This window comes from Meleagris gallopavo, chromosome 2, assembly GCF_000146605.3.
Source record: "Meleagris gallopavo isolate NT-WF06-2002-E0010 breed Aviagen turkey brand Nicholas breeding stock chromosome 2, Turkey_5.1, whole genome shotgun sequence".
Taxonomy (NCBI): domain Eukaryota; kingdom Metazoa; phylum Chordata; class Aves; order Galliformes; family Phasianidae; genus Meleagris; species Meleagris gallopavo.
Genome location: NC_015012.2, coordinates 51,995,384 through 52,009,565, shown reverse-complemented (window position 1 = coordinate 52,009,565; position 14,182 = coordinate 51,995,384). Strand labels below are relative to the sequence as shown.

General features: G+C 35.4%; 1 protein-coding gene across 1 annotated transcript in view; it reads left to right on the top strand.

Annotated features, from left to right (window-relative positions):
- Nucleotides 1-14,182, top strand: part of ADGRG6 (adhesion G protein-coupled receptor G6) — a gene marked incomplete at its 5' end in the record, with an annotated part of 60,245 nt that overhangs the window by 29,743 nt on the left and 16,320 nt on the right. The window contains 8 exons of the mRNA XM_031552210.1: nt 1,381-1,523; nt 1,914-2,028; nt 4,014-4,075; nt 5,401-5,608; nt 6,044-6,209; nt 9,357-9,497; nt 11,965-12,081; nt 13,657-13,702. Of these exons, the coding sequence (XP_031408070.1) occupies nt 1,381-1,523; nt 1,914-2,028; nt 4,014-4,075; nt 5,401-5,608; nt 6,044-6,209; nt 9,357-9,497; nt 11,965-12,081; nt 13,657-13,702 (998 nt within the window). The remainder of the gene's footprint in view (nt 1-1,380; nt 1,524-1,913; nt 2,029-4,013; nt 4,076-5,400; nt 5,609-6,043; nt 6,210-9,356; nt 9,498-11,964; nt 12,082-13,656; nt 13,703-14,182) is intronic.

Genomic DNA, 14,182 nt, shown 5'->3' with positions numbered 1-14,182 from the left:
ATCACACAGCAACATTTGTACAGTAAGCTGCAGTTTTGTACTGTTCCACACTAGGCACCTCCAGAAAGCACAGCTCTGGGATGTCATTTGAAGGCAGATTTTTGGCATCAGTCTACCTAAGAGGGGGTTCCAGAAATCTCTCCCAGCCCACTCCTGTACAAGCACCCCTGCAGATTTTGTCTCCTATTCTTCAAGAAGCATTCCAGACCCAGCAGCTCACTGCTACTTCCTGGCTTTGGGGCCCCCCCCAGTGAAAGACGCTTTGTTTGGTGCATGCACGGCTCACTGTATGTGTGCTGGCAGTGCTGCCACTTCACAGGCTGCCAGGAACTGCTCACACACCAGGAAGGTCTGTCTTTATTCAAGATTCTGGGTATACAAGGGCAAGGCTAAGATGAAGGCAGCCCAAAGCAGGCTTGCTTTTTCCTTTTTTCCACATTTCTGGTCCCATGGAGATCCAATGTTCCATGCTTCAGTGGCGTCATCTCCCATTAACCGTAGCCAAGCAATGCTCTTGGGTACCAACATATTCTCTTCTCCAACATGGGTTTTCTGTGTCCCAGGAGGAAATTTTTCAGCTTTCTACTCTCAGCTTCTTTCCTGTGTCGTGCTAGAACTTCTTTCTTGTTCATTATTTTCTTTCCAGAAAAGCTATGTTTTTGGACAAGGGTGGAGACTGTTTTATTTCTCTCACAGGAAGGAGACTTGGGTACTTTGAACTACTTCTTAAGCCCAAGAAAGTAGCAGTGGGCTGGAGTACAAAACAGCTATTACTGCTCAAACTTGAATTACTCATCTGAGCAACTAGATTTTCCTAATTAGAACTAAAATACACTTCATAGAAGTGTAGGAGGGTGATTTTCACTCCATCAAGGTTTGAGCATCTGCAAGTTAGGCATCTATTCTTTGTTAGTCTTCTAATCTTATTCAGTAGTCAGTGGAGAGAAAGGCCCTCCAGAGGATGACTTGTTCCAGCTTGACAAGTTCTGTAAAGCTTTTAAGCTTTATAGCTTTTAAGTTCCCAAGCCATTAGCGGCCAGATTTTTGGATTTAATTAGGACCCGTTTAGAAATGGGCATTGGGCATTCACAGTGGAGAACATTTTTTGCTTTCATCTTTTAGAATATCTTGCAGTAATCTAAATCTTCTCAAAATATTTACTGGCTCTATTAGTGAGCTGCTTCTTCAGTGGTAACTACAGGATGAAATTTCCCAACCATACATTCTTTTCCTGTTGCTGTATGATTTACAAGTAACAAACAATATTGTCTTGGTGACGCTGTTACTTCCTGAGAAAACTGGAGTTTGTCAAATATTTTTATTTCCATATCTTTGGGATCTGCTGCTCTGACTCAAATATTTGGATAATTTCCCTTGCAGTTTTGAGGTTTTAGCCCTTCTGGTTTATAATGCTACCAACAACATCAATTTAGAAGAGCAAGACATCCGACAAAAGCTCATAAGTAATAATGAGTCCATAGCAGAGGGATATAGGCTTCATACAGTGGAAGTCGATCCAGTGGGTAAGTAGATTCAGCCTTATTACACAACTGATTCTACCAACTGCTGTCCTTAATCAATCTTCTTCCAGCTATTGTGTATCCCCTAGATTTTTGAAGCTATCTTCTGTAAGAGATTGCTCTTCCTTTAGTAGGGAAAAGGGAGAGGCTGGTGGAACGCAAGTGGATGCACATTCAGTTTGCACATTCAGTGCTTTTCCTTCAGCATCACTAGCAGTATATTTTGTCCCCTGCTGTACACCCCTCTCTTACCACTAGTCTATAGAAAACATACAAGCATTTCATCTGAAGAGAGCTACATACTACAGAATGGATAGTGAGCTTAGGACAAAAATGGAACACGGATGAAGAAATTTGTAATTAACACTAATTGAGATGTTTTTATCTTTACAGAAAAATGTTTAGCTGAAGAAAACCCTCCAAACTATTTTTGGCCAGACACCAGACCAACAGTTACCAATTATACATTTTGCCATGGGAGTTCAGTTCAGATTGCATCAAGAACCTGGTAGGTGGTCAAAGACCAGAGAAGCTGAGAGTTTCAGCTTTCTGGTTATATAAGTTAGACATCATCCTCCACAACAGATGCTGTTGAATGATACCATATCTCAGAAGGATGATTTCTATGCTGTGAGAGATTATGTGTGTGCAGTAGGAGTACATACTTCATTAATAAGAGAAAAAAGCTTATCTACTACTACTGTAGGACGTATTGACACCCGCAATTAATACATGATCAAAGTGAAAATAGCACCTTCTTACTGAACAAACATACTTTCTTCAATTTGTGATGTTTATGTTGCCAAAATCAAATATCTGCTGCTACTTGACTACGTATCTCAACTTGTGCAAGAAACTTTTTGACAAAAGTTTTGCAAAGATGAGTAGTATATTTATTTAATTTAATCCAGAACTTCTTATCCAGTTAAATGAAAGTAAAATAAATCCTTTGAAACAAGAATGTTATTAGTTATTAGTCATATGTGAAGGTGGGGATAGCTCAAAGATTTGGACTTACGCTTTTAAGGATGAGGATATTTTTTTTCCTAATGTAGGCTTTCTTTGTGAACATCAGCAAATTGTTTAAACACTGTAACTCTATTTCCCCTTTGTAAAAAGAGAATATTATGATTTCCTTTGATATATTACTAAAATAATATGGCTTTGATCTCCTATGAGTGTCTTGAATGCAGTATTAATTAATCTCTTCAGTATTTAGGATGACCAACAATCATCCTACTGCAATACAGTAGTCTCATCCACCCACATTGCATCTGGAACATGTTCTGAGAAGACTAGATCTTTCACTTTTTTATAAACAATATGTCAACATGGGTAGGAATCAGCTTTGAGGTTCTATGCCAAACAGGAAAACAATCAGCATTATTTTTAACTAACTCACTTCCTCAGCCTCATACCTTATACCAGAACAGCTAGATTCTGATTGACCAACTTTTGTTTTAAAGTAAGTAGTGCATGGGTCAGATTCTTTTTATGTCAGTCTCTGAATCATTAAAAATTAAGCTTTCTGGCCTTTGCTGCCCCAGTATTGCTTATCTTTATTATTCATTTGTGGTATAAACAATACTGTTAGTTGTCTGTCTGCCACACTTCTTCTAAAAAAACTGTGTTCTGTGTTGCACTATGTTTTCTATGTCCACATTAGCTTTTACCTATATGGAACACAGGTGTGTTGTGTTTTATTCTGAGAGACAAAGGAATCTGTCCCCATGGTGTTTTCTAGATATGTGCTTCCAAGAGTGCTATTATAATAAAGATGATCAACCAAGGAATAACTTTATTCAAGCATGTACTGAGTGAAAGACTAAATTTTTCCCTTTCTCAATCCTGTCTTTGTTATACTATGGTATCATGGTTCTCCTGAAAGGAAATCTAGGAAAAAGTGTGTTTAATTTCAGAGCTATATCTGGGAATTTTGCTATGGTAAGGTTTTATAGAAAAGCATTTTGAAAAAACTTACAGTCTTTTTATGTCTGTCACTCATCTTGGACCTGTATCTGATGGTGACCTTCTGGTTTTCATAGGTGGTATAACATTCTATCTCTGCACAGCTGCTTTTCTTGTTCTTCTGAGAGTATTAACTCTTGGTATTGACCTGATCAAAGCCATTTATATCAAAGGAAAAATATTGAAACAGCATCTGATTAGGCTATATTAAATAGGGACATAATAGCTTGTGTCAATGTTTGGGTCTTTTCTGAAATACATATCTTCTCTTAATCAATTTGTCAAGTCAGTACTGCAGTCAGCAGTAAATTTGTCCAAAGGAACTGGAGTTTCTCTCAACTCCGTCACTCTGCAGATCACGTATTTCCACTGTCTAGCATACATTTAATTTCAGTGAGCTAGTATTGCAAGAAAGTTTGTGAATCAACAATATTGTATCATTATGACACATGCAAAACAATGATGAAACATCTATATAATTACACCATTATATTTCATGTGCGTTTTGTCATTTTTCCTCTTTAGCTATTTGGGTCTGCAGAATTACACGTCATACTGGGGCCAACCAGATCTTAGAAATTGCACAGGTAATTGTATAGATACTGATTTTTGGCTAAAGTGCCACTTTGATACTCAAGTTTGTACAAATTTTTAAATATTTCCAACGTCCATAGATACCAGGGGAAACAATTCTACTCTTTTCACAGAGCTTATGATCAGACATTTTTAGATTTATTATCAGTTTGAAAAGTACTCCTTGATATCATCCAGGTGTTAAAGGAGTTAAAAAATAAACAGACAACTTTTTTTTTGCCCTCTATTTTAGTGCCAGAGTTAGTGAAGAGCAGGATATTCTCAAAGGTAACTCAGAGCTGCAGCAAGCTGTTCCTTCTGTATTGCTTTCTCATAGAACACTTTTTATCTCACACCACTGATGGGGATTTCATATGGAGCCTAGCTACCTAATTTAGTGGATTATGATGAGTACTTATGGTCACACTATGTGAAAACTTTTTTTGTTCTGAAATGAACACTCTACAATAAACATAGCAAAAGCTGCATTATAAAACTCAGCTTTAGAAAAACCCACAGTCACGTGCAGACCAAAGAAGGCTGATCTTCTCTTGAAATCTTATTTGTGATTTTTCAGTAAACATAAAATATTTTGACATTGTAAAATTGAAGTATTTACATAGTTTTCTATCCAGGTGACTCCAAGCATTGTTTGACATGCGGTTTATACTAATGGTTTGTCACTAGACAAAATGTCAACCTTTCCTTAGTAGGAAGATTCTTCTCATGAAATTTGCCTATGTGTTGTATTGCCCAGCCCTGTCAGTAAGAATGCATTCACACAAATGAATTGATAACATTCACAGTGGGGTCAGACTTTCTCCCCAAAGATGAAAAGTGAATATTTTGTCAGAAGTGGTGACTTTGGGACACACTGATTTCACTTCAAGGGGGACACAGAAGCAGGTGTTGGGGTTTTTTTTGTTGTTGTTTTTTTTTTTTTGATTGGTTGGTTTGTTGGTTGTTGTTGTTGTTTTGTTGTTGTTGTTGTTCCCATCTTTTCCCAAAAAGAGATGATATCATAAAGAGAAGAAAAAAGAAAATATGCTTTTATTTCTTACTCCCCTTTCTATCAATCAGCCCTTTCAGTAGCTGCTCTGATTTACAAATTCAGATCAAATCAGTGTAAAGTAAGACACAACCAATGCAGACAGTATATAAGAATTAGCAGGTTATATATGCCTTAAATGAAAACATGAATGAAATAAAATAATACAATTTCATGTTTATTACAAGTGCCACAGAACATGCTCTGTCTTTTCAGTAATGAGGATAAAAATTTGTATTTCTAAATTACCTCAGGATTGGTACAGATTATTTACTATTTTTGCTTCAACAGAAAATGCAGCTGATATTGCCAATCAGCTTCTGAATCTCACTGGTGAAGGGCAGCAGCTTACCTCAGATAAAGTAAATGATGTTGTCCAGAAACTCAAAAAAATTGTGAATGATGAAGAAATTGATGAATCTCTGGGTTCTACCGTGGTGACAATTTTTTCCAATATTCTAAACAGTTCAGACAGTGTATTGGCAGCATCATCTTCAGAGTAAGTATTTCTGCATTTGCTTTTAAGAAAATTTAGGAAATTGATTCATTCTTCCATATAAATACCATAAAAGAAATCTTTTTTTTCTGATTTCTGTGAAACAAAATTCCAAATGAGTTAAGCAGATATTTCTTCTTGTAATAAAATTAATGTACATGACAAAATATTTTAATGGAAAAAAAGACTGCTGATGAATGACATAGCATATATTTAGGTGTTGTCAGAAGATAATTTCAGGACCAGTGATATGTAAATCAGACAAATTCTATCTATCAAAACCTTCTGTGTTCAAGAGATACACATATATTTACAGCCTGACAGTCTCCTTATGGATACAAAACTGGGTGACAGAAACATGAGAGGATTGCCTTAAGGTGAAGAGAATACATGGAGAGCATATAGAATAGAATAAAATAATTTCATTTCTGTTTTCAGAGCTCTTAAAACTATTGATGCCTTGGCTTTAAAGATCCAATTCACAGGACCATCCATGAGTATTTCAACGCGCAATCTTGCGCTTGGAGTGTCTTCTGTAAACTCAACTTCATTCAAAGGTTCTTCTTTCAGTGTCAGTCCACAGAATAATGCATCTGATTTCCAGGTATGACATGGGCAGTTGTGTTTGAACATGAAATGTAACTGTTATTCCAAGTATGTTTACTACATTTTTATGAAACTGTTTACAACTCCCTATTTCCCCCCCTGCTTTCTATTTCCTTTTTCCTGTAGTCATCCAAACAGGTTAACACAGCATTTACTTGAGTGGCAGGAATGACAGATGGACCCCTATATGTTTTATACGGATGAAAAATTATTTGCTTACAAATCCAGAATAGATTTTATCTTTTCCTCTTTTTCTCTCTCTTTTTTTTTTTTAAATTAATGAAAAGTGAAAATCATCTTTAACAGTCTGTTGTGTTACCCATTGTGTACTAACAACACTATCAATGCATTTCAGGTTTAGCATCAGACAAGTGAATGTAGATACATATACACATAGCTTTCTGAGATCCAGTAGACATTCAACCTTCCCATACAGTGTAAATACTGCTAACAGGGGCCTAAGGCTCCAGTTGTCCACATGAAGGTTGTTAAGCTAGTGCTGCCTGGGATGTCCATGAGTGTTCAAGACATTCACACAGTCTTGACCAATCAGCACAGACATATGAAAAATAAAAGGACACATCCCTCAAAATGCAGAATGGTCTCCAGTACTACAGTACAGGCTGCTATAGTAATTTGTCATCACTTCAAAAATATTTTTTCATCTTTTTTTCACAAATGAAAATGCACAGGTATCTAAAAGCTATGAATTAGCATCTGAGATGCACAGTACCTACTGGGATAAAACAACAAAAAAAACAAACAAAAACAAACAAACAAACAAACAAAAAAACAGAACACCAGCAATCTACTATAATTTGGGCCAAAGAACCCAAATCTGAACTCAGACTAAACATGACACTATGATAATTGTTAAAGAATAATCACTAGAGTGTAAGCATTTAATAGAACAAAATTCATTCATGCAACAAACTAGCCAGATATCAATCTCTTCTTTACATAAGCTACTATGTATTTTAAAAGAAAAAGCAGTAATGAAGACAGTGTTTAGTAGTATTAGTAGTATAGGCCACAGGTGTTTTATTTGCTCTTTATATAGACTTTGGAGCAAAACTCAAATGATGATTTAAATAGATACAAATGGGTTGAATGTAATTGAGTTTTCACACATTCATTTTCATAGAAATTTCAGCTAAACTTTATTTGAATAAGTTTTATTAGAAATGTCTGATGATTTTAAATCTACTTTTGTTTAGCTCTGATATTAATCATAGAATCATAGAATGGCTTGGGTTGGGAGGGACCTTAAAGATCATCCAGTTCCAACCCTCTGCCATGGCCAGGGTTGCCCATGGCCCCATCTACCTCCAGGGTTGGAGCATCCCTGAAGTTCAATAGCTGATTGTTCTTTGATTTTTATCAAAGGAATATTTCTTCTCCAGATTTCTTTCTGTATTTATGGAAAGAGAAAAGGAAAAATTCTGAAATTCGGCTTGGGATGTTTGCATGTATAATAAGAATTACCATCTGTGGCTTGAGAACATCCAGGAATTTTCTTGCCCTGGAATAATTTATTAGAGCACTGTCTAAATAATCATAAAATCAAAACTCCGTCAAGTTATTTATAATGTTCCTTTTGGAACACAAGATTGTTCACAGACTTACATTTCCAGAATTCTTAGCACCCTTCCTACCAGAAAAGTCAGCAACTACTGTGGTCACAGTTGCTATTTTCCATGCCTATCAAGAAAGATATTTGCTGTCCCTGCTGGAAGAAGATTCTCCTCTGAAAGCACAGGATTTTTACCAGCAGTGTGATGATCTAGGATCATCAGGGAGCCTTATAGTCTTTAAACTGTATGTCAGAGTGTTTCCAGATTTTCTTTCATATTTTTTCTTGAAGTAGATATCAAGCAAATGTAACCATGGTAATTTGGAAAGATTCTATTTTAGTCTCTTTTGTCTTTCTGTTTCTTGCCAAACCTTTGACTAAGTTAGGTTATGGTGATTCATATTATTAAATTGTTCCTGTAATATATCCTTGCTTCTTCATAAAAACCTCTTCCACTCCATTTGCAGGCAGTACCTAATGGACATCTTTATTGCATGCGTATCTTTTGCTTAATGTGGCAGAATTACACTTTGACAACCTTTTATTCAAGTGCATTTATCCCTGTTAGGGAATACCTATGAACTACTTCTTATTAATTTCCTGCTAATCACAGTAAATCACTGAAAATTTAGATTTGGATAAATCTATCAGTAGCCTATGACCTGTGACCTTCTAATAAATAATGATGCTTTTATAATCATATGATCAGTCATCAGAGACATAAATACAACTTGGATCTGAAGAAGTCAGGAGTGTGAATTTCCTTATCTTGCAGTAAAATTCTTGAACTTTTACAATAGAGCCAGTATTAGATGAATTACTCCTCTCTTTCTGATGGATAGCCTGGTACACATTGACTTTGTCATGGTGTAAGAGTAGGCAGTCATAGACATAATGACAGATAGCTAATGAAAAACAAACTTGCATCCTCATTTATCTTTGCTCACTTGTTACGTCCATGTGCCATAAAGGACTTTCAGTTTTCTGGCTTGTTGCCAATATTGATTATTCTCATGACAAAAAAATGTCTTTTTTTTATGCTGCATTGCATGATAATTGTAGAACAGTGACACTATTATTTTAAAGTCTCCTTTCTGTGACATAGAAACTATAAAAGCTAGTAAGAGAATTAATTCAGATGTTAGATCAAGCCAAAAACTACAACTAAAGAAAGAATGATTGGAGCATATTTTTTCTGTTTTCAACATTGTTTTGTATGAGGAAATAAATCTTAATGGTTACTGAAAATTATTAAGACTGCCATTATTGCCATCTCAGTATTTTCAAATCATCATTATATCAGTGAAACAGAGCTTTTTCTTTTGTTTTTAATCTACTGTCTTCCTGTGGCAAAAGCTTAATTTCATGCTGAGTATGAAAAAGCCTCCACAGTTAATTAAAAAAAATAAAAACTTGAATTGGATCTTGCATAGGTACAGGTAAAATCAATGTTGAAAGTTCTAGTCCAGTGTTTTAGACATCTTCACAAAGGGTTTGAACACAGTTGTGGACAAAGGATGGCTTGCTTTTTGTTTGAATATGTTCTTTTCTTCTGTTGTTTTTATTTAACAGATAGACTTTGACAAGGATCAGACAAATGCCATTGCTTCTGTCATTCTGCCACCAAGTTTACTGAAGAATTTAAGTCAAGATGATTTTGAAGTTATATCAAGGGCTCAATTTACTTTCTTCAATAAAAATGGTCTTTTTCAGGTAAACTTCAATGTGTTTGAAGTAATTTCAGCTAATACAAGTCAAAGGCAGCTGCTTAACATTTCCTGTAGGTATCAGATGGTGATAGCAAATGTAGGCATTAGAAACATTTGCATTTGAATTCAGTGACAAATTAGCCATCCACACTGAATTAGTGTGAGCAATTTAATAGCAGTACATTCCTGTGACATTGATGTAAACATTTTTTTCAGAGTAATCCACAGCAAGCTGGATCCCATCTGATTACAATCAGTGTAAAGTAGTGAGACCCTTGATAGGGAGTATCTTCTATAGAGGTGCTTTTATACAAGTCACTGATGTTCAGTGGAGCTGGGTTCTTTTATATCAGTTGGGAATTTGGCCTGTAATGCTGCTGTTATTTCTCTTTTCCTTGAAAGAGTTGATTGAAAGTCGTGCCCAATGGGCTACTTACATCTATTCTGAAATTCTGGACTGATTACCATTGTCTGGAACACATTTTTTTCTATACATACTATTCTTTTTATGTGCTAGCATAAGCAGACTTTATTTTAATGATGTCTGGATCTATTTACAGACAACCTAGTCATGGAATAAGGATAACTATATGTTGGTACGTGAAAACAGAAGGGACCCAGATTGATGTTTTTTTCTTCTCCTTTGTGTCCATGCACATATCAGTCATAAGTATTTCCTACATATTTAATGCAAAAAAAAAAAAAAAAAGTAAGGATTAGAAAGAGTTTTGCAGCTTGGGAAAAAGCACAATAGCATACCTACTCTTGCGGGAAAAAAAAAGAATGGAAAAAAAAAAGGGATTAAGGAATTGTTTCAGAGTGAACTGCAGGCTATAACTCAGAAGGCTTTAGTTTGTTTTCCCATTACTATTTTAAGTGACCTTCGACTCCCGTGCATCCGTAGAACTCTGTAGTATTGTATTGTTCCTATATTACCATTTTTATTGGCAGTGTATCCAGATTATTCAGATAATCAAGGCAAGAAATTACCCATGACCCTCAGTTACCTTCTAAAATACACCCTGAAGTATGTTTAACTATTTAAATTAGTATACAGTTTTACGAGAAACAGGATAAATATTCTTTAGTAAAGAAAGCAGGAAAATATGGGTATAGGATTGTCATCATTACATAAAATTATACCACGTCTAAGTGTTTTCTTTAATGGTGATTTTAAGTGATTCTTAATCATTTGCTGAAAATCTGTCAATGGTTTTTGGGCCCAGTTTGGCCCAGTTCTATGACTAAATCGAGTGGAAGGACTCGCAGCCCCACGCCCTGGGGGATTGGGAAGGGGGAAAAAGGGAAAAGGTAGGGAGATAGGCCTAAAAACAAAACAGTGGCATCAAGCTAAGGGGGAAAACTAATCTACTAAATATGATAGTAGACTGGCAACATAGCATAATATAATACATGATGTTATTATGTGGAATATCAATAACAAAAAATAATAAAGCCTTGACAAAAACAAAAGAAAAAATTCCAACAAAACATGCAACCAAAATTCCATAAGCTGCTTTATCATGGAAAGGAATGCACACATCCTAGTGCAGGAGCAGGCATCAGTACCCCAAGCAAAGGAGCACAGTGCCAGTTGTGACCCCCTAAGTTACAAAGGCGCTACTGTCTGGCACATGTGACAATGAACTGATAAGAGACTAGCTGGAGACCAGGGAAAGTACCTTAAAACCAATGAAGTGAACACTTAATTTTAGGCAATTGCAGTAGTAGTGACCTTGAAGTTTAAAGTTTCTGGTTTTCCAAAAGGACAACCTGCTGTATGGCCATGCAGGCTTTGATGGAGCTTCTTCACAGGAAAATCAAATTTTCAAAGCACTACCATTTTAATAAATTCTCAGTTTCCAAGGAAAACTTCTCTTTTGGAAAATTCTCAACCTGATATTTTTCATTTAAAGATATAGATGGTATTAGTATCTTCAGTCTTCTATTTACATTTCCACTAAATAATACCTTACAGTATTCCTTTGAATTTTTTAACTGTATGATTATAAGATGGGGGATAGCTTAACAACAATACACAGGAAATAGAATATTCTCCAAAAACTTTCCACCTAGGAAAAAAAAAATAGCATCAATAACAAGACAAGAAAGCTGGTTCATTCTCCTGCAGGGAAATAAGCTTATCATATCATGGATTGTTATCTGCTACTTTGTTTGAGTTTCAACTTTGGTGGCATTAGACAAAATTATTAAAAGGGGAAAGGGTGCCTTCTAACCTCTCATTGTAATAATGCCTATATATATTTATGACTATGAGGAAAATAGGGAAACTTTCATGAAGAAAATCCATTATTTTATTTTATAAACAGAATGTTATTACATTATGTGATCAAAAGTGCAAAAATGCTGACAGTTTATTTATTCTGGCATGCTTCAAAAATGAAAGTGTACTCTGGCTTTTCTTTTATGTGCTGTGTGAACAATTATGTTTTTTTCTGAATCTTTTAAAGGATGCAGAAACTCCTGGCAACTTGACCAGTTTTGTGGTGGCATGCAGTATTGGAAACATAACTATTCGAGATCTTCAGGAGTATGTGAAGATTACAATTAAACATACCAAAATTCAAGTAAGTAGAGACTGATTATTCAAAAGAACAGGAATGCAGATTATATATAAAAGGGCTACTTCAAAATTAATGCCTCCTATCTTATTATCGTGGACCACAACATCAGTACCAGATGAGGCAGTATGGCAGTAGAGATGGAACATTTTTCTGCTGTGAGACAGATGGCAACAGACAGGCAGTCTGATGAGATGCCATCTGACATGGAAGTGCATTTGAAGCAAAGGTGTGTCACTGAATTTCTCCATGGGGAAAAAATGGCACCCACTGACATTCATCAACACTTACTGATCATTGGTGGAGACTAAACAGTGGATGTGAGCACAGTGAGGGAGTGAGTGATGTGTTTAGCAGTGGTAACAGCAGCAGTGGGTCACCTCCACTGGGGCACATTTCTAAAACAAGCATGGCATGCAGGCTATCATTCTTTGCTTGCAAAAATTCATAGCTAATGATGGTGACTATGCTGAAAAATAGCATTTTGCAGCTGAGAATTTTCTCTATCAAGTGGTGGCGTTGTGTTCTTTGTATCTATTGTAGTTTCTATGAAAATAATTAGGAGGCATTACTTACGGAGTGACCTAGTAGTAAAGACTGAGCATATAGCTTCATTGATTTTAGCAGATTTTGTATATAAACTCATATGTAAATAAAATCTCTAAGCAAAAAGCGAAAAATAAATAACCTCTCTCATTCTCACACACTCCTAATCCATCCAAGATTTATTTGTAAGACTATTGATTCTGGCACTCAGAGGCAATTTGTGCAAATAACTATTTGTAAAACCCATGTTCTTGATCAGTTTATGACAATGTTCATGACCAGGGACATTATTTATTATACTGGAACTTTAAAATGACGTAAATTCTTTGATTAAACAGAAATTTCTTCAATAATAATTCCCAAAGGTATTTTTTTGTTATGTGGTTTCCTGTACAAGAAGAATGGGCAGAACCACATTTTTAAAAGATATAATTAATTCATGGAAATAAAGCCCCAGTGCTACCCTTTGGTACCTACAGTTTCAGTTAAAAATATAAAACCACAGCTGCCAGTAGTTACTGCAAAAGAGACAACAGCATTAGAGAAATGAAGAAAGATGATGTTGAAATTCAGTATGTAGGTAGATTTTTTACACAGTGAGAAGCTGATTCATTATTTTCACATTTCAATTCACTTCTTGGTTTTATAACTATTTCAAGGGTAGGCACAACAACAACCACTCAAGTTCAGCAGACTTTTGCATGATTGTGAGGCCAGTTATATAGAGAATTCACTGAGAAGTCCTGAGAACATAAACAGTAAAGAAATGTTTAGACACTGTAAAGACATCATACTCATGGATTACTTCAGTGAGACAAGAAAATGTTCTCATTCTGAGGATGTGGAAAGATAATACTCCTTTTTGTAATCTGTGCAAATCTGTCTTTCTAGCAGAATAAGGTCTAGCAGAATTCCACATAGAATTGTACTGTCTTTCTAGCAGAAATGTACATAGAAAAACATTTTCTGAAAATGTATATAATGACGAGATTTGTATCTGAAGAGGTATAAATAGTCTTTTCTGTGTGTTCTTAGGAAGATCCTAAGCCTACCTGTGTCTTCTGGGATATGGCCAAAAATGGTAAGTTTAAAAATACCATCATTTCTTCTACGTGAATAAAAAATCAGTCACTGCCTTTGTTCCTTTTTGCTTCTTTATCAGTTTGAAAAATTGATAGGTGACATCTTTAGACTACACCATTTCTTCTTGTTAGTAAAGTCACTTGTAAAAGCAGATGTTAAATATTCTTATTAAAAATTTTGCTTGTAATCTTGGTCAACATTTTAAATTTGTAATGGTTCTTTATTTTTCTCTATCTGACAACTGTTCATCACTGATCTGTTTGTATGTGAAAATCCAATAGTAATGCTAATCAGATAGATATGTTTCTTAGATATCCTGCTAAAATTCATTGTCCAACATAGGAGATGAAAGTAGGAAAGTCAGTCAGAAGAACTGAGGAGAATGTAGAAGAATAAAAACAGAGAAAAGAAAGAACTAATTAGTAGTCTAAATTTATAAATCACATCCAAGGAGAAACACAGTTTTGAGTGATTTTGG